Source organism: Bidens hawaiensis, unplaced genomic scaffold (genome assembly GCF_021521415.1).
Source record: "Bidens hawaiensis isolate Kalapana, Puna unplaced genomic scaffold, B.hawaiensis_p1.1 tig00069954_1, whole genome shotgun sequence".
Lineage (NCBI taxonomy): Eukaryota > Viridiplantae > Streptophyta > Magnoliopsida > Asterales > Asteraceae > Bidens > Bidens hawaiensis.
In genome coordinates, this window is record NW_027506643.1 from 23,216 (window position 1) to 47,236 (window position 24,021).

The following is a 24,021-nucleotide window of genomic DNA, read 5'->3' on the forward strand; positions in this document are numbered from 1 at the left end:
TGTATTCAATTTGTTTTGTATGAACAAGTTATGTGATTGTTTATTGATTTATGAAATAAATGAGTTGATTAAATATTGTCACTTTAATAGTGTCTTGTGTTTTGGGCAATCTGTTTCATCCCGGCATGTTCCGTCGCCTTTGGTCGGGGTGTGACATATACATAAATAGGTTTGTATAAATATTTGAATGGTGTTTCTTGATTAAGCTATGATTATTAAACTTAACCTTGATATCGTTTATCTTTGTTTGTGAATGAAAACACTTTGTTTTTATGTGACATATGATATAGCATGCTTTGGCTTAATAGCTTATAAAACGTTGGTGAGTTTCTCCAGGTAAGTAAACGGGTCCCTCGATGGATTGGGGTTGGTATGAATTACTTTTCTTTAGGCAAGAAACTCACTACTAGTGATATCCCCCTTACAGTTTACTACATGCCCGTCAAAATATATCTTTTGTTAACATTACTTCATCAAGAAGTAACGTTTATAAAAACTTGTTTGTGAATGTTTATAAAATATTTTCAAGGTTAAAGGCCATAGCCTCGATTGATGTTTAAGCTATAATTTGAATATTCTTAAACGTAACTCTTACCTTAGTATAGATACTTGGAATGATAATACTAAGAAAATAGTAAACTTGACGGGTGGGGTCTTGATCTAACTCGCTTATGTGATTGATAATTTGATTATGGCTTTGTAAACTTGCATGAACTTCGAGAAACGGATCATCATCTCGTTACGGCAATCGGGTACACTTTCCTATGCTATGTGTGTGTGAAATGAATGTGTTTTGGGATGAATGAGGTTCAATGCCCATCACCCCCTTTTATAGGCGGATTCCGCAACCCATCGCGATACGCGCTGGGTTTTCTTTACCCTGTGGCGTATCACGACGCCGCAATATTATGCCGCCTTTGCCACATTGTGACACGTGGCCTATCATATTGCGCCACGTGTTGACACGTGGTTGGACACGTGTCCGGTTACTTAACGTGGACATCGCACTGCGCGATGGTCCTATCGGCTGAGCCATCGCGTATCGCTACGCCTCCCAAAACTAGGACAGTGTGCAAGTCCATCGCGTATTCCCCCGTCGCGTATCGCGATGTGTCAAAATTTCAGAATTTTCATTTTAGTCCTTAGACTTATAAAGTTAGTATATTTGGCTAAATTCTTATAGGGTTATTTACGCGGTGTTACAATTAATTAGTTTTTGCATGATAATATGATGTTTATGTTATAATATTATATGATTATGTTATGTTTGGTTTTTTGGATGATTATGTCAGTATTTGTATGATAATTTGATGTTTATGTAATAATATTGAATGATTATGTTATGTTACGTTAGTTTTAGTAAATTAATTGGTGTTTATTTTATTATATTTGCTATCAACCAGTTTCGGTTTTGGGTGACTTCGATTATGTTATAATAATATTTACACTTCTACTTGTAGCCACGTAACGGTTTATTTTCACAATACGATAGTTTAAAGAGATTATTCCAAAAAGAAACTTAAAATGGTTAGTTTTTACTAGAACTTTTAAAAATAGGAAAAACAATTTTTAAAATAGCACACATTAGTCGGCTTGATGAAATAACACACAGTAGCTAACCTTCTTAGCTCAAAGTTTAGAGCATTGCATTACAAATGCGATGGTCATCGGTTCGATTTCAATAGTCGGTTTTTCTCTATTTGTTTTATTCGATGTTTTACATGATACATGATTGATAATGCATCTTTGCAATCAAAGAATATTGAAAAAATAAAGAAAATAAAGTGTCTCCCTCTTTTCGTAAAAGCTGTTGATTTATTATGTTATAGGAATATCTAACTGTCTCACAAAAAGAGTCATTTTTTTTCTATATATAGAATAGAAAGATCTTTATATTTATCTTACTCATCTTATTATTCTTAATACTTCAGTCAATTTGGCTTTATCTTTATTTAGAATTTAGTTCATTTTTAGTTTAGGTTTGTTATGTAAAATGAAATTTCATCAATAAGAATGAATAATTAAATACAAAATAAGGAGTCATTATGTCGCGTTACCAAGGTCCCCGTTTAAAAAAAATATGTCGCCTTGGGGCTTTACCAGGGCTAACTAATAAAAGGACCAGAGCTAGAAGTGATCTTAGAAACCAATCGCGTTCCAGGAAAATTCTCAATATCGTATTCGCGTAGAAGAAAAACAAAATTTGCGTTTTCATTATGGTCTTACAGAACGACAATTACTTAAATACGTTCGTATCGCCATGTCAGGTTTTACTACAATTACTTGAAATGCGCATGAATAACATCCTTTTTCGGTTGGGTATGGCTCCAACTATTCTGGGAGCTCGCCAATTAGTTAACCACAGACATATTTTAGTCAACGGTCGTATAGTAGATATACCAAGTTATCACTGCAAACCCCGAGATACTATTGCGGCTAGAGATGAACAAAAATCTAGAGCTCTAATCCAAAATTCTCTACTCATCACCTCCTCAGGAATTGCCAAACCATTTGGCTCTTCAACCATACCAATATAAAGGATTAGTCAATCAAATAATATATAATAAATGGGTCGGCTTGAAAATAAATGAATTACTATTGTAGAATATTATTCTCGTCAGACTTCAACCTTAAAAAAAGAAAATAAAAACGAATAAGAATAAGGGTTCAACCCATTTTGCTCCCTTTCAGCGAAGTAAATTAACCTAAGATTAAGATAAATAAGGGTTTGATCCGGATTTTTCTTCCATTTAGGTGTCATAGACCGAGAGGGATATTTTCATTCCTTGTCTACTCTTTTCTTTAACATTATTTCCGTACCACAGCCATTAGGAATAGAGAATCTATTAAGGAATCCATATCAAAGAAAGGTCTAACTGTTGGAATAGTTGTATCCATTGATATTTGATCTATTGTGGTTAGTAAGATCGGTAAATTAGGTGAAGGTATGGAAAGAGAGGGATTCGAACCCTCGATAAGCAAAAGCCTACATAGCGATTCCAATGCTACGCTTTCAACCACTCAGCCATCTCTCCTACATAATGATTATGACCCCAAAACCGAAAATAGAGTGAATAATGAATCACTCATATTAAATTATTGGGTAGGTGCAACCAATCAATTCTAACTAGAATCTAAATAGAAAATTTTTCATCATAATCATAATAAAAGCAGAATCTTTCTTTCCTTCTAATCTGGGGGATAAAGATAAAATTGTTTTATTACAAAAACTAAAAAAAAATTCTATTTCTATTCATGTTTACAAAAACAATGTTTTCTTCTTTTTCTGATTATCTATTTATACTATACCGACATGATTAAATCAATAAATTAGAAATTAGAATGAATTGACTGAGCGAGGGGTCTATATTTTATGGTTAATGGATATCTTTAGATCATGATTCTATCTATTTAGACTATGATTCCATATCAGAAGAATTCTCAAATTGCTTTATAGGCCAGTTTTAAAGTTATAAAAAAAACTCGTATCCTATCTATCTATTTTATTAAAAATACAAATAGATAAAGAATTTTTTTATAGTTAATTGTATAATGTATACACGTAAATATACAACACAAAAAATGGGCGGCTATTCTATTTTCATCATACAATGATTCTTTTTCTTCTTTGTATCATAATTCAATCAACTGAGGTTATTCTATGCTGTAACTTCAATCACATAAGAATAGTTTCTTTCATTGGTAGACTATTCCAGTAAAGTAAGGTGAAATCGAATTCGGGTCTCATATTGATTTCTTAGTTCTTATCAATTCTTTTTTTGAATATTGAAATTTTTAAAATCGAATAGACGGACCATTTTTTCCTTTTTTTCATGAGAATGAATATGTTTTTATATTATTTCGTACTGTAGAATTCTTTTCCTTGGGGAATCCTTTTCCCGCGAGAAGTAGTGAGAACAATGATAGAATAGATTGTTGCCTATGTCTAGATCACGGATAAATGGAAATTTTATTGATAAAACCTTTTCAATTGTAGCCAATATTATATTACGAATAATTCCAACAACTTCAGGAGAAAAAGAGGCATTTACCTATTACAGAGATGGTGCGATTTGCTTTTTTTTATTACTCTCAGTCTTACGAGAAATACACACGATTCGTGATCGGTAAAAAAAAAAGAAAATAAAAAAAATATACGCTTGTTGAAGGTAAAGTTTGGAAGTAGAACAATTCCTTCTGTCGTGTATCCTCGATTAATGCAGCCTCAGGTGCTATGTTTCAATTATCGATTCTAGTATTGAGCGAAAGGTTATACCTATGGTTTGGTCTCAACTCCGTCTCAATCACTAGTTTATCCTCATCTATATGATAGATTGGTCTCAACTCAGGAGGAAGAACTAGTAATAGACACAAAATCATCCATTTTGATTCTATATTTGTTCGAATAAAATGCTTAGCCAATTTCATGCGTCTAAGAAAAAATATTTTCTTCTTCCAACTTTTCTATCTTCCTATTCATTTCCTGTGGGTTCCTCTTCCTCCAATTCTTTCCATTCTACCAATGAATAATCTATAAGCATGCGTAAATCTAGATTTGCTAATTGTTGTCTAATAACCCCCCCCCCCCCCCCCCCCCCGCGTAGACATCTCTCGAGTTCGAAATGTATCGAAGCTCCGGGTAGTAAAAAAAATAGGGATCCTGTATTTCCAAGGTTGAATTTCATATTCCAATAAACCCCGTAATCGTAAAAAAGTGGGTTTTTTTGTATCTATAGGCCTAGCAAAATAAAAATTGGGATAGGATCCCCCCCCCCCCTCCTTCTCAAAATCGGACGTGAAAGTTTCTTTTCATCTGGCTAGAGTAGCTCAAATAAAGAAAAAGAAAGGAGTTCTCGCTTTCAGATTCTAGAAAACTCCAAAAAGATCTACTCCTTACTCAAGTTTCCAGTGAAGATCAAGCAAAGCTTTATTGTTTTTGTCTTCCTTATTCTTTTTATTTAGCTTTTATGAATTCTTTATTCAATTATGACATAAATGAAAGGTGAAATTATTGAGTAGTCTACTTCCTCTCGAATGATGAATCCCGTAATTCTTAATTAAAGAGAGTACATTGAAATTCATAAGGAATTTACTTGTCTATGTACTTTTTCATTCGATCGTTTAGGTCCCGACTTCACATCGACGGTTAGGCCGCGATGCCCTTAAAGTCTATATGCAATAGATAGACTCTTGTAACCATGACACCTTTTCTATTTGCTTACTTGAACAAAACTTCTTTTTTAAAAAAAGGAACTGTTTAATTCCACAAAAGAAAAGGGTTTTTTTTACGAGATATAACTATAAATTCTCATGAAATCGACCATAGATCAATTCCCTTTTTGGGGAGTGTCTTGAATACATCCCTAATTCTGAGCTTCATGTTACTTCTACCAAGAAACATGTCAGGTAAGGGCATCCCGATTGGATTAAATGGGATGACAGTTTCTCATTTCGAGTATGTAAAATCAGAATTTCGATCAAATCACACACCCCTATATACTAGGTCTTCTAATTTGTTAAAAGGTTTTATTTAAAAGATTCACAATATAACTAGGAAGATGTTTCAAATACCACACATGCATTACCGGGTATGCGAGTTTGATGTAGCCCATTTGATATCTTTGTATCCGAGAATCAACAAACTCAACTCCGCATTGTTCACAAAATTGCGGGTCTTCCTTTTCATCTCTGATTACTCGATAATTTCCACAAGCACAAATTCCACTTTTGATAGGCCCAAAAATTCTTTCACAAAATAATCCATCTTTTTCTGGTTTATTGATTTTGTAATGAGGTATAAGGTTTTGTCACCTCTCCAAAAATCTCACCATTAGGCAGGATTTTTTTGGACCAAGCACTTATTTGTTGAGGAGAAACTAATCCAATTCGGAGTTGTTGATGTGTATATCGATCGATCATAAAAGAAAACTTCTGCTTCATTTCGATTAAGCTTCCTTCCTATTAAGCCGGAAAGTCTTCTCAGCTAAAGATCGTAATTCTCGAACGAACAACCGAAAAGATTCTGGAGCATCTTCAGGAGTCGATATTCTTCCTCCATAGTTTATAGTACCAAGTACTTCTTGGCGAGCTCTCATATGATCAGATTTATAAGTAAAAATCTCTTGTAAAATATAAGCAACGCCAAACCCCTCTAATGCCCAAACCTTAATTTCTCCTACTCGTTGCCCCCTTTCTTGGCCCTTCCTTTCAGGGGTTGTTGTGTAAGACGTGAATAACGCCCACTGGAACGCCCATGGATTTTATCATCAACTCGATGAATTAATTTCAAGATATAACAGGTTGTTCAAAAGGCTCCCCCGTTCTTCCATCATGTATTCTGCTTTTTCCTGAAGACTCGGGTTCAGATATCCATGGATTCGCTGTTTGCTTATTGGCTTCATATAATTCAGAACACACCAACTTTCTCGAAGCTTCTTGTTCATATCTCTCATCAAAATGCGCTATTCGATAATGTCTGTCTAACAAATCCCCCGCTAACCCGAGTGAAGATTCAAAAATTTGTCCTACATTCATTCGTGAAGGTACTCCTAATGTGTTGAAGACCATATCAACACCTCTTCCATCTAGGGATGACAATGGGTCGGGTTTGGGTCGGGTTTAGGTATTCCCAAACCCATACCCGGTTATGAAAGTCCATCCCAAACCTGTCGAGTTTTAATCGGGTAATTACCCGTCGGGTTTCGGGTTTTCCCATCGGGTTTCGGGTTTTCAATCGGGTTTTGTTAAAAGACCCGTTGGGTATACTCGGCCTAAAACCCATCGGGTTTTGACAAAATATAACTAATCGATCACAAATAATTATTACCATAAAAATAAAATGTCTCAAATAATTATTTATAAACAAGTTTCAATAGATAATATTTAAAATATTTAGAGTATACTATATATAAACATAAAAAAAAGTTATGCCGAGTATATAATCGAGTAAATGGATTAATGTTATCGGGTAATCGGGTATATTACAAATCCCAAACCCGTCCCAAACCCAAGAAAATTTTCAACATTAATCTCAAACCTGTCCCAAACCCTAATGAGTCGAGTATTACCCGTCCCAATTATGTTGGGTTTCAGGTATCCCCATCGGGTTCGGGTTTCATTGCCTTCCCTACAGTTCCATCTTGCAAATAAGGCATCATGTCTAGGTAAAATATGTCTTCCAGCTACTTTATCGTCTACTTTTATTTCACGTTTCTGTAAAATATATACACGAATACTTTATGTTTTCTCTGTCTCATCTGTCTTAGAGCTCTAGACCCATCTCACATCAATAACCCGGCCCCTGCCGCCTATAGGTAGTTTTAGACAAGTTCTTTTGAAGTATATACCCACATGCCAAGTATGGTTCGTAACAATCTATCTTCCAAAGCGTATGATGATTCTTTCACCATTTGGGGCGTTAATTTACCAACTAAAATATCACCTATTTCCACCCCAAGATCCTAGCATTACAGTTCCATTTTTTTGTCTAAATTTCGGAGTAAATGGACTTCTAAATGCGAGATATTTCATTAGTAAAAACTCACAGTTTGCACTCCACACTCCAAACCGTTGAACTAACACCGTACAAATCTCAAACAGACCATTGAGTCTATTCATATATGGGCTTAAAAGGTGATAAAAAATAACAGAAATCAAAACCCTTTTATTAATCCAAACAGTTTTGAAACAAGATCAAGCATCATTACCATTGCCACCATCTTGGGCTTGATATTCTTAAACCTAAACCAAAAACATAACCAGAAAATTCAATACTATTCAAATTCATACCAAAACACTCGAATTCGGTCCAACATCATGACTAAACAACTTTCCAGGGGTGCCTAGACTTGAACTCCAAGCTCCAACAGCAAAGTATGGTTAGAGATATCGGCCACTGGTCCAGTAAACTGAATAGGACCTGAAAAAAAAATATTTAAAAAATAAGAAATTACAACTGGTAAATATTTCATGAAACTTATAATTAAAAGTATTACATACCAGGACTAATATATCTGTTCTGAAGGGCCCACTCTTCTCTCTTTGATGCAAATTTCTTGAACGGTGCCCCTACAATTATTATTAAATAAATGTTTATGAAAAATGCTTACATTAAAAGAATAGATAAAATAAGTTTAAGAAACTCACCATCAAGTTCAACCATTGCCTTCTTTATCACAGGCTTGAATTTTCCTGTCAAAAACACACAACAGAAATCTATATAAATAATTATATATAAAAACACAAAATGTGAATATTTGTTTTACCGTGTCTCCTCTCTACGTCCATTAACGAAGTCAATGGAGTTCCACCAACTGTCCATTCTGCAACTGGTGCAGCTAAATTCCCGACCTTCATGTATCATAGCAAGAAAGTTAGTACCAAAATATTCAATTCAAAAATATTATTATTTAAATAATATAACTTAAAGATACAGACTGATGATATTAATCCAGTTTTTCCACTCTGAAGTAGAGCTCCAGCACCATATCCCAACGCATAACAGTATGAAGAATCAAAGTTTGAAGGCAAACCACATCTTCCTTCATATCTAAAGCATTAAACAACACCCCAATTTAAACAATCATCATAATTATTTAATATAATTACATAAAGAAAAAAACTTACCCGAAGAAGTGAGACTGCCCTTTGAATTGTTGTGTATGTTGACCCACTTGCTTCCTCTGTTCTAATTCAGTTTCAACCATTTGAATAAGCATTTTCTCGGTTTCTATTTTGGCAACCTAAATGTAATTCTGAATGTTGATATCCGAATACCCAAAATAATAAAACAAAATAAACTTAGAAGTTATAAAAAGTTATAATAACCTGGACATTTCCATGAGGATCTCTTTCAAGCAACAACTGATCTTGAATTGCTGAAGGAAGCAACTCAAAAAGCTGCAAAGATTGAGGAACAAGTTTCTGTTTCCAAACACCACTCTCGTCAACGGTTTCATGAGCCAGAATTTCATTTAATTCAGAGATTAGCTGTTGCACCTGCAAATCCACACAAAAATAACAAATACAAAAGAATATTGATATACAAAAAAAAGATATATATTTAATTACAATACCTCGGGAATGAAATCAATAAGTCCTTCAGGTATCAATATCACACCATAATTATAACCGAGATCTGCTCGCTTACAAATTACATCTGCTATGTAGTCTGTAACCTTTTTCAGTGTTAGTTTCTTGGAGGCAACCTGCAGTTAGTTATATATAAATAGATAATCATATTATTACTTTTAATTATATAAAATTATATAGTGTAAGTGCACGAGTGTCGGTACCTCTTCTCCAATAAGAGTGATGTTTGGATGAGTTTGTAAAGCGCATTCCAATGTAATGTGGGAAGCAGCACGCCCCATGAGCCGTACAACTGCATAAAACCTTTTAATTATCAACCTGACTTGAAACTAAAAGTATTGGTCAAAGCCAAAGGTTGACAAAAGTTAAACAGAATCTAATTTAAGTGAACGTAAAAGGTCAATAAGCTTACAGTGATAATATTTTCCTGTTGAACGAGCATCTATCATAACATTTCCAATCTGTTCAGCATAGATCTGCAAATGTCATAAATAAAAACAACTATGCCATTAGAATTTGTAAATCAAATAAACGATTATATAAAATTAATGATAGCAAATAAACTACCTTGCAAGCAGTGTCAAAGCCAAAAACTTGTAGGAACTTCTTTGCATTTCAAGTCTCCATCAATGGTCTTTGGGCACCCAATGACCCGGGTCTTCAAATTCTTACTCCCGTAGTGTAGGATATATATAACATCAAAATTCTACACACAGAGAAGATAAAATAATTCACAAATGCCAAAATTAACTATGATAAATAATCCACCTAAAGTATTCAGCAAGAAGACACGCATTTGTGTTAGAATCATCTCCACCAATAACAACAAGCCCATCCAGATCAAGCTTGGTTGCTGTGTCTTCAGCTTGCTTAAACTGGAACCCAATGAACAATTATATAAAAATTAAATCTCATTCATAAATATCCATACATCATATATCGGCAACAACGTAATTACAAAATATATATAAAACCTGTTCTGGAGTCTCAATCTTATCTCTCCCACTACAGATCATATCGAATCCTCCCTGAAGTAATGATTTAAGAGAAAGTTAGCAAATTGCATGGAAAAACGGTAATATAAAAAAAATACATGTACCTGGTTTCTGTAAGGATAAATATACTCTGGAGTCAAAACCACATACTTTCCCTTCATGATCCCAGCCGGACCACCATTAAACCCGTATAAAGTGCTTCCTTTGCAGCGTTCTTGCAAGTAATCTACAACAGGGAAAGAAAAGGTTATTAAATACAAAGAGTTTACATATATGTTTATGTTTAATAATATAATAAAGTGTTACAATTTTAAAAGAGAGAATCCTAACCAAACATCCCAGATATAACATTGTGTCCTCCCGGAGCTTGTCCTCCAGATAACACCACTCCAATCTTCAAAGCTGAACCTGGTTCATTTGATTCACTCGGCTACAGCAATGCAGACGGCTGTCCAAACAGAGACGGAAAAAGCTTTGCAATCTCATCTACAGAAGTTAAATCCACAAAATATTATTAAAATACCTTCTTTTCTATCAAAAGTGAATACAATCTTAACACCTAAAAAAACAACAATCCCGTTGTTTGACCTAGAGATAAGATGGGTACAAAGCTTACCAAAAAAGTATAGAAAAAAACACCAAAACCAAATGCTCATCGGGTTATCAATCGAGTTAATCACATTGAAAGTTATGTGTTGTTAATCATACACTAGCAAATCATGAAATTAAAAAGTTTCTCAATCATAATATTAACCACGGATAACTTAATAACATTTACTGTTCAATCTTCAGTTCTCAAAATACAACACAAATATATCAATTTTCATGTTCCTTGTATATTTTTGTTAATAATACCGATACCGATAGAAGCCTAACAGGAAAATATATAAATATATATATATATATAGCGTATCCGTTTGAGTATGTTTCAGGCCGATCTCATCCTCTTAAATGAGGTACAGTTCAACCTTAAATATATCAGAATACAAGAGAAATAAATATTAAATGAAATCTGCATGTAGATCTAAACCTAATTACAAAGTAAAGAGACGAACGAACTTCAATAATAATAATAATACCTGGATTTCCGGCAGCGGAACTAGTAGGACCATCGAGGACTCTAAAGGGCTTCTGGAAGACAGCCGGCAGAGCAAGCGGATGATCGAGACGGCTGTTCTGGACTTCACTGTAGACCGAAGATACACGGCTAGTAGCCGGCGGCTGAGGCTGCGTCGGCGCCGTTTGAAACCAAAGAAGGAGGAGCCATTGAATAGATCGGAAAGAGAGTAAATCGGCAGTGAGTGTTTATGGTGGGTGGTTGTTGGTGTTTATATATATATAATATAATATATAAAGAGGGTGGAGTTGGTGGAGATGGAAAGAAAGAAAGAAAGAAAGAAAGAAAGGGTAATTATGTATGTGTGTATTCGGAGAATTGGAGTCTCCGCCTCGAAAAACATGGGCCAACAACAAGCCGTAGTAACCTAGATTTTTTTATTTTTATTTTTATTTACTGATTGATGATGGTTTTTGATTTTTAATATATTGGACCTTCCAAATGAAACCAGAATGAATACCTTTTGACTCTATTCTATTAGATGACATGCATGGTCGTCTTTGACGTATGACGGCCATAGACCCGACACCATGTTAGGCGCGATTTTTTTTTCAAAAAATAATTATATGTATTTTTTATCAAAAACACGTGTATAATCAATTTTTCAACACAATTACATAACCACTAGCTTGGTCTAATGGTAAAGGGGTATGACATCTAACCAAAAGGTTGTGGGTTCTAATCTTATTTGAGACAATTTTAAGCTTATTTTTATACAAAAGTTTTTTACACAACTTAAATCATAATCAAATAAGTCCATTTATAATTAAATTGTTTAAACCCAACAAAATGTTTATTTTACTTAGGGCCCAAAAAAAAGTTTGCCTTTGGCCCAAAATTTTTTTCATCTTTTTGGAGCCGGCCCTTATTGACATGGATCTACAACTTGTAGCCTCATGCTGAGTACAGGGCTATTTAAAAAACTTTGATCAAAGCTAGCTAAATAAAAACTTGATTTTAAATGACCTGAGTCGAGCCGGCTAATTTTAGTAACTGTGACGAAGGTCAATTCGTTGACGAGCCACTCCTTTGCCGAACAATAGTATTGTGTTCTCGAGTTTACTTAACAAGAGAAATTAATGCTTTCCTTTCTTTTCTCCACTTTTTCCTTTCTTCCCAAACTTTATTTCCTTCCGATCCTTTTCAATTATAAACAAACCGGCACTCACTTTTTACTATTAATTTATCTTTCTTTTTATTTTCTTTACTTTCCTTTAATAAAACTCAAAAACACAAATAATCTCATTCTTTCCAGTTATTTCATTTCTTTTTCTCCTTTAATTGAAACTCGAAAACAAATAAAGAAAAAATTATATATTAATAATACAGGAATAATATTGCAATATAAAATACTAGGTTATAACCCGTGTACTACACGGGACTGAGAATAAAAAAACAAATCAACGTGAGAACTTCATTATCATATTATCTTTTTCATTTTAAATTTATAAAGTTGTTATGCATTATATCATTTAGTCATAAACTATAATTAAACAAAAACAATAAAAAGTATAATACTACAAATTTCAATTTATACCATTAAAATTAAGAAATGCAAACTAATAACCGGGAACAAAGATCTATATAACATATAAAATGAAGAAAGTGGCCTAGAGAGGAAGGCAATAATCCTCATTAATAAACGAAAATTTCATAAATAATAAACAAAGTGACTGTTTGGCAACAACACCCTCAATTGGAACATTGAGTCAAATGTATGAGTAAACATAGAAATTACAAATCTCTGAAAACTTCTTTATATACGACATTGGATGTCCTATTCGTAAGATTTCCATCTTTATCAAAAATTACGAGTTTGATTCCATCTCTGCTTTTGACTCTAGATAAAGCGACATACAACTGACCATGTGAAAAGACGGGTTGTTTAAAAAACAAACCAACTCTAGATAACGATTGGCCTTGACTTTTATTTATTGTCATCGCAAAGCATACAGCAATGGGAAACTGCCTTCGTTGAAACTTAAATGGAATCCTTTTGTCGGAAGGTGTTAAAGCAATTCTATGAATCAAAGTTCGTGTCCCTAAATTACTTCCAGCTATTACTTCAACTTCTATGACATGTTTGCCTAGTGAGACGACCTTTAAACGTGTCCCATTGCAAAAACCCTCTTTCTGATTAATATTTCGTAGTAGCATCACTGGAACACCAACCTTTATTGCTAATTTATGGTGTGGCAAACCGGGAATTTTAAGTCCATTAAGCACATCAGGTGAATATAAACTTGGATCAATAGCATCATTTATATTTTCATCAGGACAAATACTATCTGAACTCAAGTATTCCTTGCTATCTCCCGGAAACATCGATAGTAGTCGATCGTTAATTTCGTCAACGACTTCATTCTCGTTGGTGCAAGAATGGCTCTTTCCAGGAAAAAACCTGTATTGTTGAAATTTTGAAGAATTGAGAGATACACAAAGTCAATAAGATCAGATATGGGATCGGCTGAATCAAGAATTAGAAGATCATTAGGTATTTCTATAACTGCATCACCGTCGTTAGAGCCACCTATGCTACCTTCACCAAATCCAACAACCATGGTGCAAATATCTTTGTTTCCTCGGTGTTATGTGCTTCACTTCCTACAGTTAACCTCATATTTTTAGTTAACCTAAGAACTTTGCAATAATCCCAAATGTAAGAAGAACTTAAAGAAGCATTAACAATGTCTTGTCTGGTTCCGCTTTGAATTACAGGTAGAACTTGTCTGAAATCTCCACCAAATACAATTGTCTTTCCTCCAAATGGCATGCTAGAATTATTAGAATCATCATGCGATAAAATATCTCTCAAAGTCCTATCCAACGCTTCAAAACCATGCCTGTGTATCATTGGTGCTTCATCCCATATAATAAGTGAGGTTTTCTTTTATAGATTAGCAACATCGCTGTCTATTTGTATATTGTACGTAGAGACTTCAGTTAAGTTAAAGGGAATTGAAAACCGAGAATGGGCCGTCCTACCTCCTGCCAACAACAAAGATGCAATTCCACTCGAAGCAACATTTAAAACAATCTTTCCTTGTGCTCTTAAGGATGCATATAATGTCTTCCAAAGAAAAGTTTTACCGGTTCCGCCATAACCGTAAACAAAAAAACACCCCCTTGGTTATCTCTAACCGCATTTATGATTTCAGTATAAACACTTTTTTTCTCAGCAGTTAATGCGATAAAAAGATTGTCAAACTCAATTTGAAGATGTCTATCATAATCCATCTCTTCAGTGATTAAACGATTATTTGAAGAAGAAATCGAATCATAATCAGGGTAAGGCATTGTTTTGTAATCTCGTAAGTTGTGATTATTACGAACTAAGATTTTCTCAATCTCGTTTAAAGTCAGGTTTTTTATTTGATCTTCATTAAGGAATAAATCTGAAAACACATCATAAATATATTTTCATTAATGAATAATACTTAAAATTATGAGCTTAAGTATAATGCGTATAATATAAAGATGAAAATTATACTTATATGTGCTTATTATTCTAATACTAATGCAAGTAAATGGTTTATACCTGGTGACTTTAAGATGCGTCGTTGTTTATAAAGAATGACGTCTGATAATATCTCCCATGTTTTATCCCAAACATAATCCGGCCTCGAGAGAGAGTTAGATGTCAACATTGTGGCAAACAAACAACGTAAATAATGATCGGAGTCAGCATGACTCACTTCTTGAATACCTTCTACATATTTTGTATCATCATCTAATAGCCCCGCTGCATAACAAGCTTGTCGAAAGGTGTTATATTTATGACCATTTACTGTTAGAATGTCATCAAAGGATTTTGGACCTTTAACTTTGTTTAAAAGAATCCTTAAAAAATAACCCTCACCAGCAGAAGGTGAAATGGCATGAATTCTACCAAGTGAAAATCCTTGCTTTCTTCGCGCCCAACACTGTTGTTCACTTTTCCACACATACTTTGTAGGAAATTCAACATAAGTAATATTTCGAGCATCTTCGTTACATTCATTATACTCCATCCAAGATAAAAACATTGTAGAAGACACTGATGGTTTGTTGAGGACGTTGTCAATGTATTCGTTTGGCCCATATATGACTTGTTGTTGGTTCGGTAGATGGAAAGGCAGCCTAATAACAGAAGGATACCGGTAGTAAACATCATATGAGAATATACGCCACGATGCTTCACATGCAGAAACATATCGACAATCATAATAATTCTTGATCTCATCAACCGCTGGTTCTTGGACATCTTCTTGATCACCTTCCACAACAGAAACAGTAACCCTATCGGGACCTTTGTTGATGTATTTAAACAGATATTTTATAGAATCAGTCTAATTGCACCACTCAATATTAATATGGGCCTGATACTTTTTCAAAAGAGTTTTGTTGTACGAAACAACATGTCTATTATCTAGCTTGACATCAGACTTTACAACAAAAGATCCACAATCTCGTCTTCTATACAAAGGAAAACCACTTTCATCAATAGAGGTATGATCACGGAATTGTTTTGGGAAATTCTTTGAACATTTTTTATCAACCATGCATGAACAATTGATGTTGTAAGCACCACAAGGGCCATGGATCATAAAGTTACTTACAAGTGTATATAACTCCAGATCTTCATTTTTGTCCGGAAATTTCAGCACATATAATTGGATCAACATGCTCAACTGATGGAAATTTATGGTCAGCATGCAGAAACAAACATATATGGGCATGCGGTAATCCACGCTTCTGTAACTCGACTGTATAAACAACTGCATATAAAACAAGTATATATAACATTAAATGTTTAACTTATTTATTATATTAAAATTAGCTGGTAAATTATTCAGAACAACAAATTATATAAAAGAAAACGTATTACTATAACTAACTAAATTTAAATGTATTACCAAACATTTTGAGATTATAAAAAGAAGTGCTAAAATACCTGCTAAAACTTTGCCAAGTAGTGATTTCTCCTTTAGGTCCTTAATCAAAGAATCTAGTTTGATTTTAAATAGTCGGCATAGAATATCAGGCATGTCTTCAGCATTTAAGTCGGTGTCTTTGAGAAATCTTTTGACTTCTGGCCATTTCGGATTACACGTGAATGTTAAAAACAAATTCGGATATCCATACCACTTGCAAATAGACATTGCATCCAAATAATTTTGTGTCATATATCGAGCACCACCGGTAAACGAAGATGGTAGTATGACACGCTTTCCAACTTTTGAGACATCTGTAGTACCACGATTACGTAAATTACGTAATTTCTCAAAACTTTCACATCTTAGTTCCTTTTGTTGATTACGAATGTAATTCAACCTCTCAGCTTCAATCATGGTGTACCCGTCGACTAAGAATTGCTGATAAAGCCGCCGAGAATTTAATATTGTTGAGAACACGGCAATCCGATCTTGAATTCTATAAGCAAAGAATTCCCGCATAGTACATTTTTTGTTTTTGGAAGATGTGGAAGAATCAACAGATCTATGAGGGATGTCGACTCTGTAGAAATCTTCACCATAAAGAAACAACAACGGATATTGAAGAGCAAGGTAAGAAGGATGTAGCTCGCTAATATGTTTTAGATATCCCTCTTTGGTTAATACAACAATATCCCTGTTTTCTAAAGAATCTCCAATGTCACCGACTATCAAAGCTGCAACTTCTGAAGCGGTTGGTAAGTTGTATGTCCTCCCATCTTTTTGTCGGTTTCCAATTAGACGTAACTTTAAGTCCAAATTAGGCTTTTCTTTAAAACAATCTCTTACCATCCGATAAGATTGAACCAACACATTATTTGAATCTAAAATATTCTTTAGATGTTGAATAATTTCAAAATCAATATCTTGAGATGTTGAAGTAGAAGCTTTGTTGGTATCACTGCAAAAAATATTATATATATGAATAAATTAACTGCGTAAATAAATTAAATGGTATGAATAGTAACTTACACAAAAATTGATTGTCTATTTGAAACCTCGTTGTCAGTATCGTATATATATAACTGAGAAAATTTTGCTTTAGATCCATCTGTAGGTAGAAGGCTGCCGATACTATGATAATTCTGACCACTGAGTTTGAATACATAAGGAGCATTTCCTCTATTAATTGAAGAATCAATCTTTCTTCCCGTGGAAGTAAATGAAAACATAGAGTTATAGCGACGAATGTTCTTCAAGAAGAATTTGCTTTTAGGATCCAAACCATCATAAAGAGACTTATAAGCTTGTGGTGGTTCCTTGATATCAGGAAGCTGAACTTTACCATAACCACAACACACAAAATAACTCGTATGATTGTATATATTTGATTTTCCTCTAGCGGCTTCAGATTGCCATAATTTTGCATAGCATAGTTCACAAATAAAATCCTGATCACCGTGATCTAAGTAATCTGTATAGTATGAATGTAAAAACCAAAAAAAAAACATAATTGATATAAATATATTGTTAAAGATAAATATGTATTTACTTGAAGAAGTTGTAAAAATTACTAACCTTTTGATACAGATGAATATATGTTTATATGTTGTGCATCATCAAGCTGTTGTGCAGACGAATCAATTGGATTTAACCGATTGAAAGAATTGTTTGTAAATTTTCTCCTCTGTTTAGTTTTGGAATTCACCATATCTTTTTTTGCAACTGAATTAAATTTATAATTAGAAAAACAATAAAGGGTGGTATAATATTAAATGCTTACCATTATAATTTACAGAAACTGTGACATCATCATTATTTGGTGAAACATGTTGTATTTGTGAATTAGATAATGTTTTTTGTCTTTTGTTCTCCAAATAAAGCTTCCTTAATAATCGCCTCTGTTTAGCATCGCTGTTTACCATGCCAATATTTAAGCCTGTATAAAATCAATGATTTGAAAAAAAAATTAAAATTGAAGTGTATACATACATCACATGTGTTATAATTAATCATCTTAAAGATATTTAATATACCTCCTGTAATGTCAAACAATGGAGTTGCAATCCTTTGACTGGTACTAACTCGAATTGAACATGTATTATAACTTGGACTATTAACGTCTTCTGAAGAATTTACGTGTTTATATCTCTTGTTATCTAAATAAGCTTTTCTTATCTTTCGGTTTTGTTTACAATCGCCAATGGCCATATCTAAATTTGAAAAAAAAAATGAAGTGTTATGAAGAAATTGTCTTCTAAGGTAACATGGTAATCTACTATGCAAGTATCAACAAATTTGTTACCATTGTAATGTGTACGCATTTCAGCAGATTTAAGGCTAGATGAAACACCCACGTTTTTTCCGACCAAAACGTCCTTTTGTCTTTTAGTATCCAAAAAATGTTTCCTCTGTTTTCGCTGTGTTTACTATCATTTTGGTAAATGGAGGAATTTGAAGCTGCAATTAAACATAAAATAATATTAATATAACTTTGAAGATACAAATTATATTAGAAAGCTAAATAAAGTAAGGAAGCAATAAAATAGAGTAAAAAAACAGCTCTTAAAAAAGAAGATTTTGTATCGACTTGTTAATTTCTATTAAATTTAGTTGATAACTTTTTAACATATGATGAAGATACAATTTTCATAAGACAGTAAGATTACATGTTTGTTTCACTCGTATAAGTTAATTCTTGTAGAATTAATTGTATGCAACAACTTTAATGACAATATGTACAATTAGTACTTAATGTTGAAATAATTGTATCACTAATACTCTGCATTTTAATTGATTTAACACAAAGATTTTGTCATATGAAATAACATCAGCTTATAATAATTATATTATAATCAAATTCAGCTGATAACAATTTGTCAACAATAAACTCCCATCATGATAAAAACTGGAAATAAACCTTCTTCATTAAAAAACACTTGCAAATTAAAACATCCAACTTCAGAAAAACATAAAGATACTAAGTTCAAACAGGAAACAAAGTAAACGAAACTTGGAAAACATCAAACATAGGAAAACATAGTTTTTTCAAATCTGCCAAAATGAACTTATTTTTCCAGCTTTGGAGTGAGGAGTCTATTGACATATACTTTCGGACCTTGATTGTCTTGACGATGGGCTTTGCTTGATTCAGCCAGGGGTTCATCAACATCGTAAGCATCTATCAAATTTCGCTTCAGATTCACTTCAGATTGAGAACCTTTTTCATCATAAGCTTCATTAGTCAAGATGGTCTTTCCATGAGTTGTTGACATAACAGATAAGGGGGTGTCATTTTCACTTGCGCTTGAAAAGGTGTCCTTAATAAAAAAATCAAAGTGTATTGTCACGATAACCACATTTATGACAAGTATATTAACATATAATAATGTAAAGTTTTGTATACATAAAAAACTTACCTTCATATTAGATGTCTCTTGGGATTGAAAATCAACAGATCTAACAGTTGTTGACTAGGACAGGTCAACCTAAATTGTAAAAAGCAATTGATTTAGTATACAAAAAAAGATGTAGGAATAAAACATATAACATGTAATAGATATATTACCTGACCAACCTCAAACTTAGATTCCAACTTAGATATAATCGAGTAATCATCAGTAAACTTCTTGATGGTAAAAGTGTTGTAGTTGTTAGTGATGTTGTAATCAGTAATATCGATCTTAAAGGCATACTTTTTTCCCACCAAGTGAGTCAATTCAGGTGGAATCATGGAAAGACCATCCTTTAGAAAAAGTGAAAGTCATAAAAAGGAAATTAAAATAGGTTTCTTCAATTGAATTTTACATATCTAAAATTGGATCAAATTTTACCTCAAGGAAGCTATCAAGTAATTCTCTGGCACACTTTTTCAACATCTTTCGAGCTTCGCGATCAAAAACAGTAAGAGAGGCAACTCCGGTGTTGTCTTGTAGCCTCAATGGAATCTTGAACCTAAAATTTTATAGGAAAAAAACATTTTTGATAATTAAAATTAGAAATCATAATATAATATTAATAATTAACAATAACATATAGTATAAAATTAAGAGTCAACGTATAACCTTGGAATGGTTGACACTGATCTTTTGTTACATGCATCATTAGGACATCTGATAATTTGTTTTGGTTCAACCTTATCCGATGCGTCAACAGGATCACTAACAACATAAACAGTTTTGACCTTCTTGTTGCAGGTCTTGCATGCATCGTAGTACCAGTCAACACCAGGCATGAAACTTATAATAGTACCTGTTACAACAACAGACTTGACCTGAAATAATTATAATTAGACTAATCAGTGATATATTTTACAAAACTAAATTTATTTATTAAAACAATAAAGATATATAACCTCTGCCTTTTTATTCCCATCTGCTATAGTGTTGAAAACAGAGTTAGTCAAGAAATCATTTTCCAAACTGCAAGGCAATTCTGATGAAACCAAACGTCGAGTTGAAATAGATTGATGTCCTTCATTTCCAGTCAAACTCTTAATAAAGAGTAAATAAAATCAGTGATAATATATATATATATATGTGTATATATTCAAAACTTGTAAAACAGAAAATGGAACACACCTGCTTCTGAAAGAAATTAGCTCCTCAATGTTATCATTAATGAACAGATTACTGCCCTGGAAACATGACGACACATAGGCCCTTCCTATATAATGAAAATATAAAATAAGTCTTATTAAATATTTAAAAAAACATATAATAACATTTATTAGTATTAAAAGAACTTATGTATGTAAATTTAAAAGTTTGGAAAACAAATCTCTTACCTCCAGAAAAAGTATACTTTCGATGATAACAGCGGTATCATCTTCACGTTTGTTCGCCATGAAAGTATTCAATTGCTCAGCGTATGACTCCCACAAAGTAACAAATATGCTACGAGACCTAAATAATATAAAAATAGAAAGAAAAAAAAGTGAATACAGGTATCACATTGAAGAATTAAGATAAATAAATTTAAATTGTAACATAACTTACTCTAAATCCCTAACTTGAAGGTTCATTTTCTTTTTGATTTTGCCTGCTTGTGTTTTGTAATCATACATGTCAAAGTATGTGTAGACATACCCAATCAAATCTATATAACAAACAAATAAACAATGTTAGCTAAAAGCTATGCTAAACAAAAATATGTTTACAATGTAATACACATTTATAGTTAATAAAAATATAAAAAGTGAAGTCAAAGAAGTTAGTATTATTAGTTACCAATAACAGAGTCAGGCGGTACACCATTGTTGCGAAGCACATCAAAGTCAGCAAGTGTTAAACCATACAGAGATCCAACTTCCTCGTTATATTTTGTCACAGTTGAATCAAATGTCAAAAATAGCCTATGAGGATGATGTGTGACACGGTAGGCAGACATATTGTCACCAATATCAAACCTTTGAATAAAAACACATGATTTCTCAACCAAAAACTTTTCATGCTTGATTAGGTAGGTACCATTTATGGTTGCTTGGATTTTTGAACCCTATAAACATAATATAGACACATTGTAAGGTCCATCCATATATTAACATAGTGAAATAGTTTTAATTGATAAGAATTACTTCAATTGCATGTGTACCATTAACGACTTTGTGGGAAGGTAGCCTCCATAGCTTAATAATTCTTACTTTGATTTTGACATTAGTCATTGAAGCATCCAGTCGGCTGAGGTGAGTAATCTCAGAATTTTCTGTTAACCTGTAAGTATTATGAAAAGTTAGTTATATATAAATCAGAAAATGAGGTAATCACAAGTGCTATTAGAATAATAACATACCTTGAAGTCAGTTTTGAAGTCCCCTGACTCACGACTTTAGACATTATGAAAACAAAGAGAATGTAAAATAGTATGCGAGTTACTAAACCCTTGCCACCTATTTATACTTACGTACTGTTAAAAACTGTCATATAAAACTGCAAAGAACATGTTTCCATGAATGTAGCTAATGAAAAAAAATAACTGTTTTTATGTATAATTAATCTCAGCCGTATAATAAGGCAGTTAGTTTCTTAGATGAATTTTTAGGATATATAAGATCACAATCCAAGTGAAACATTTTCAACCAATAAGAAGCAAATAAATCAACCTACAATATAGGAATGACTGAAAATAAAATGTATTTTACATTAATTTTAAAACTACGAAAGATTGAGTACAAGTAAGTTGTTTTACTCTATTTTATAAATTCATGTTTTTAAGTAAATTCAAATATTATGTTACATCACCATTAAAAAAAAAGAAAAGAAAAGAAAAGCATAAACAATCAAAACAATGTGGTGTTGTACAAGCGTGTAAAAACTTCACATGAAGTTAACCTTAGCCTTGATAAAATAAGCATGTGTCACCTAATTTAAACACAATATATGTAAAGACAACAATTTAATATCTGATCCTAAATCATATATACAAACTGAATAATGAAACTGTACCTGGAATACGTCTCCTGGTTTTAATGGTATGAAGCGGGAAGTCAATCTCCCTATCAATACGACACGGTCGGAGCAGAGATCGGTCAAGATTCTCAATTTTACTTGCGGCCAGGACAGTTTTACGTCACCTCTTGAATCAAAACATCCAACTGGTTCAATAATTCCACCTTTTGACTCTATTCTATTAGATGACATGCATGGTCGTCTTTGAGGCATGGCAGGGTAGTCGACGGCCACAGACCCGACACCACGTTAGGCCCGATTTTTTTTTCAAAAAATAATTATATGTATTTTTTATCAAAAACACGTGTATAATCAATTTTTCAACACAATTACATAACCACTAGCTTGGTCTAATGGTAAAGGGGTATGACATCTAACCAAAAGGTTGTGGGTTCTAATCTTATTTGAGACAATTTTAAGCTTATTTTTATACAAAAGTTTTTTACACAACTTAAATCATAATCAAATAAGTCCATTTATAATTAAATTGTTTAAACCCAACAAAATGTTTATTTTACTTAGGGCCCAAAAAAAAGTTTGCCTTTGGCCCAAAAATTTTTTCATCTTTTTGGAGCCGGCCCTTATTGACATGGATCTACAACTTGTAGCCTCATGCTGAGTACAGGGCTATTTAAAAAACTTTGATCAAAGCTAGCTAAATAAAAACTTGATTTTAAACAACCTGAGTCGAGCCGGCTAATTTTAGTAACTGGGACGAAGGTCAACTCGTTGACGAGCCACTCCTTTGCCGAATAATAGTATTGTGTTCTCGAGTTTACGTAACAAGAGAAATTAAAGCTTTCCTTTCTTTTCTTCACGTTTTCCTTTCTTCCCAAACTTTATTTCCTTCCGATTCTTTTCAATTATAAACAAACCGGCACTCGCTTTTTACTATTAATTTATCTTTCCGGTTATTTCATTTCTTTTTCTCCTTTAATTGAAACTCAAAAACACATAAAGAAAAAAATTATATATTAATAATACAGGAATAATATTGCAATATAAAATATTTCATTGTATATGGTAATTATTGTTGAGTATATATCTTCAAAATAGAAGATACACATGTAATTATATATCGTATGAAACCATTTTATGATTTGAAAATTATTTACATGGTATCACTAAAACGCTAACAACAAAACCTCATACCCATAACTCTTAAAATGGAATGTGCTCAGTATGCTTCTTGTTTCAAACTTTTCAAGATCCATTGCGAAGTTTGAATTACCTAAATCCATTGCAAACTCTTAAAATGTCATTGGCCAACTTATAGATAAACCCGTTAAAGAATCACAATTAGCATGCCTCAATGAACAACAACAGCTTTTCCGAAATGAGTGACTATCAATTCCAAGTATTCCAAGTCATCAACATTGAAAAAAGGAAAATAAAGAAATGTCATGTAGGTATGATAACTTGTTAAATAAGTAAAATGCACATAATTAGCACACCAATAT

The 24,021-nt window shown here is 32.9% G+C and overlaps 2 protein-coding genes and 1 pseudogene across 4 annotated transcripts; all 3 read right to left on the bottom strand.

Annotated features, from left to right (window-relative positions):
• Positions 1–7,643: 7,643 nt before the first annotated feature.
• Positions 7,644–11,423, bottom strand: LOC143618350 (pyrophosphate--fructose 6-phosphate 1-phosphotransferase subunit beta-like; annotated as a pseudogene). The gene is made up of 16 exons (XR_013150991.1): positions 11,165–11,423; positions 10,416–10,571; positions 10,190–10,311; positions 10,065–10,118; positions 9,858–9,965; positions 9,658–9,763; positions 9,503–9,566; positions 9,294–9,382; positions 9,075–9,206; positions 8,827–8,997; positions 8,626–8,741; positions 8,437–8,548; positions 8,265–8,349; positions 8,146–8,190; positions 7,999–8,067; positions 7,644–7,918 (listed from the first exon to the last, which is right to left on the bottom strand). The product of XR_013150991.1 is annotated as a pyrophosphate--fructose 6-phosphate 1-phosphotransferase subunit beta-like (transcript).
• Positions 11,424–12,936: 1,513 nt separating this feature from the next.
• LOC143618348 (uncharacterized) lies at positions 12,937–18,326 on the bottom strand. The gene is made up of 10 exons (XM_077090599.1): positions 18,152–18,326; positions 17,899–18,054; positions 17,694–17,840; positions 17,148–17,589; positions 16,136–17,076; positions 14,741–15,490; positions 14,293–14,597; positions 14,188–14,190; positions 13,761–14,089; positions 12,937–13,603 (listed from the first exon to the last, which is right to left on the bottom strand). The coding sequence occupies exons 1-10, from the start codon at positions 18,324–18,326 to the stop codon at positions 12,937–12,939; spliced, it is 3,915 nt and encodes a 1,304-aa protein (XP_076946714.1).
• A 694-nt stretch (positions 18,327–19,020) lies between these two features.
• Positions 19,021–21,639, bottom strand: LOC143618349 (replication protein A 70 kDa DNA-binding subunit B-like). Of its 2 annotated transcripts, XM_077090601.1 has the most exons (7): positions 21,344–21,639; positions 21,113–21,212; positions 20,180–20,388; positions 19,949–20,069; positions 19,684–19,860; positions 19,535–19,603; positions 19,021–19,435 (listed from the first exon to the last, which is right to left on the bottom strand). In XM_077090601.1, exons 3-6 carry the CDS (start codon positions 20,347–20,349, stop codon positions 19,589–19,591), a joined length of 483 nt encoding a protein of 160 aa, XP_076946716.1. In that variant the 5' UTR covers positions 20,350–20,388; positions 21,113–21,212; positions 21,344–21,639; the 3' UTR covers positions 19,021–19,435; positions 19,535–19,588. The 2 variants fall into 2 exon arrangements, with proteins under 2 accessions (XP_076946716.1, XP_076946715.1); XM_077090600.1 differs by having other exon boundaries at positions 19,535–19,860.
• Positions 21,640–24,021: the final 2,382 nt, after the last annotated feature.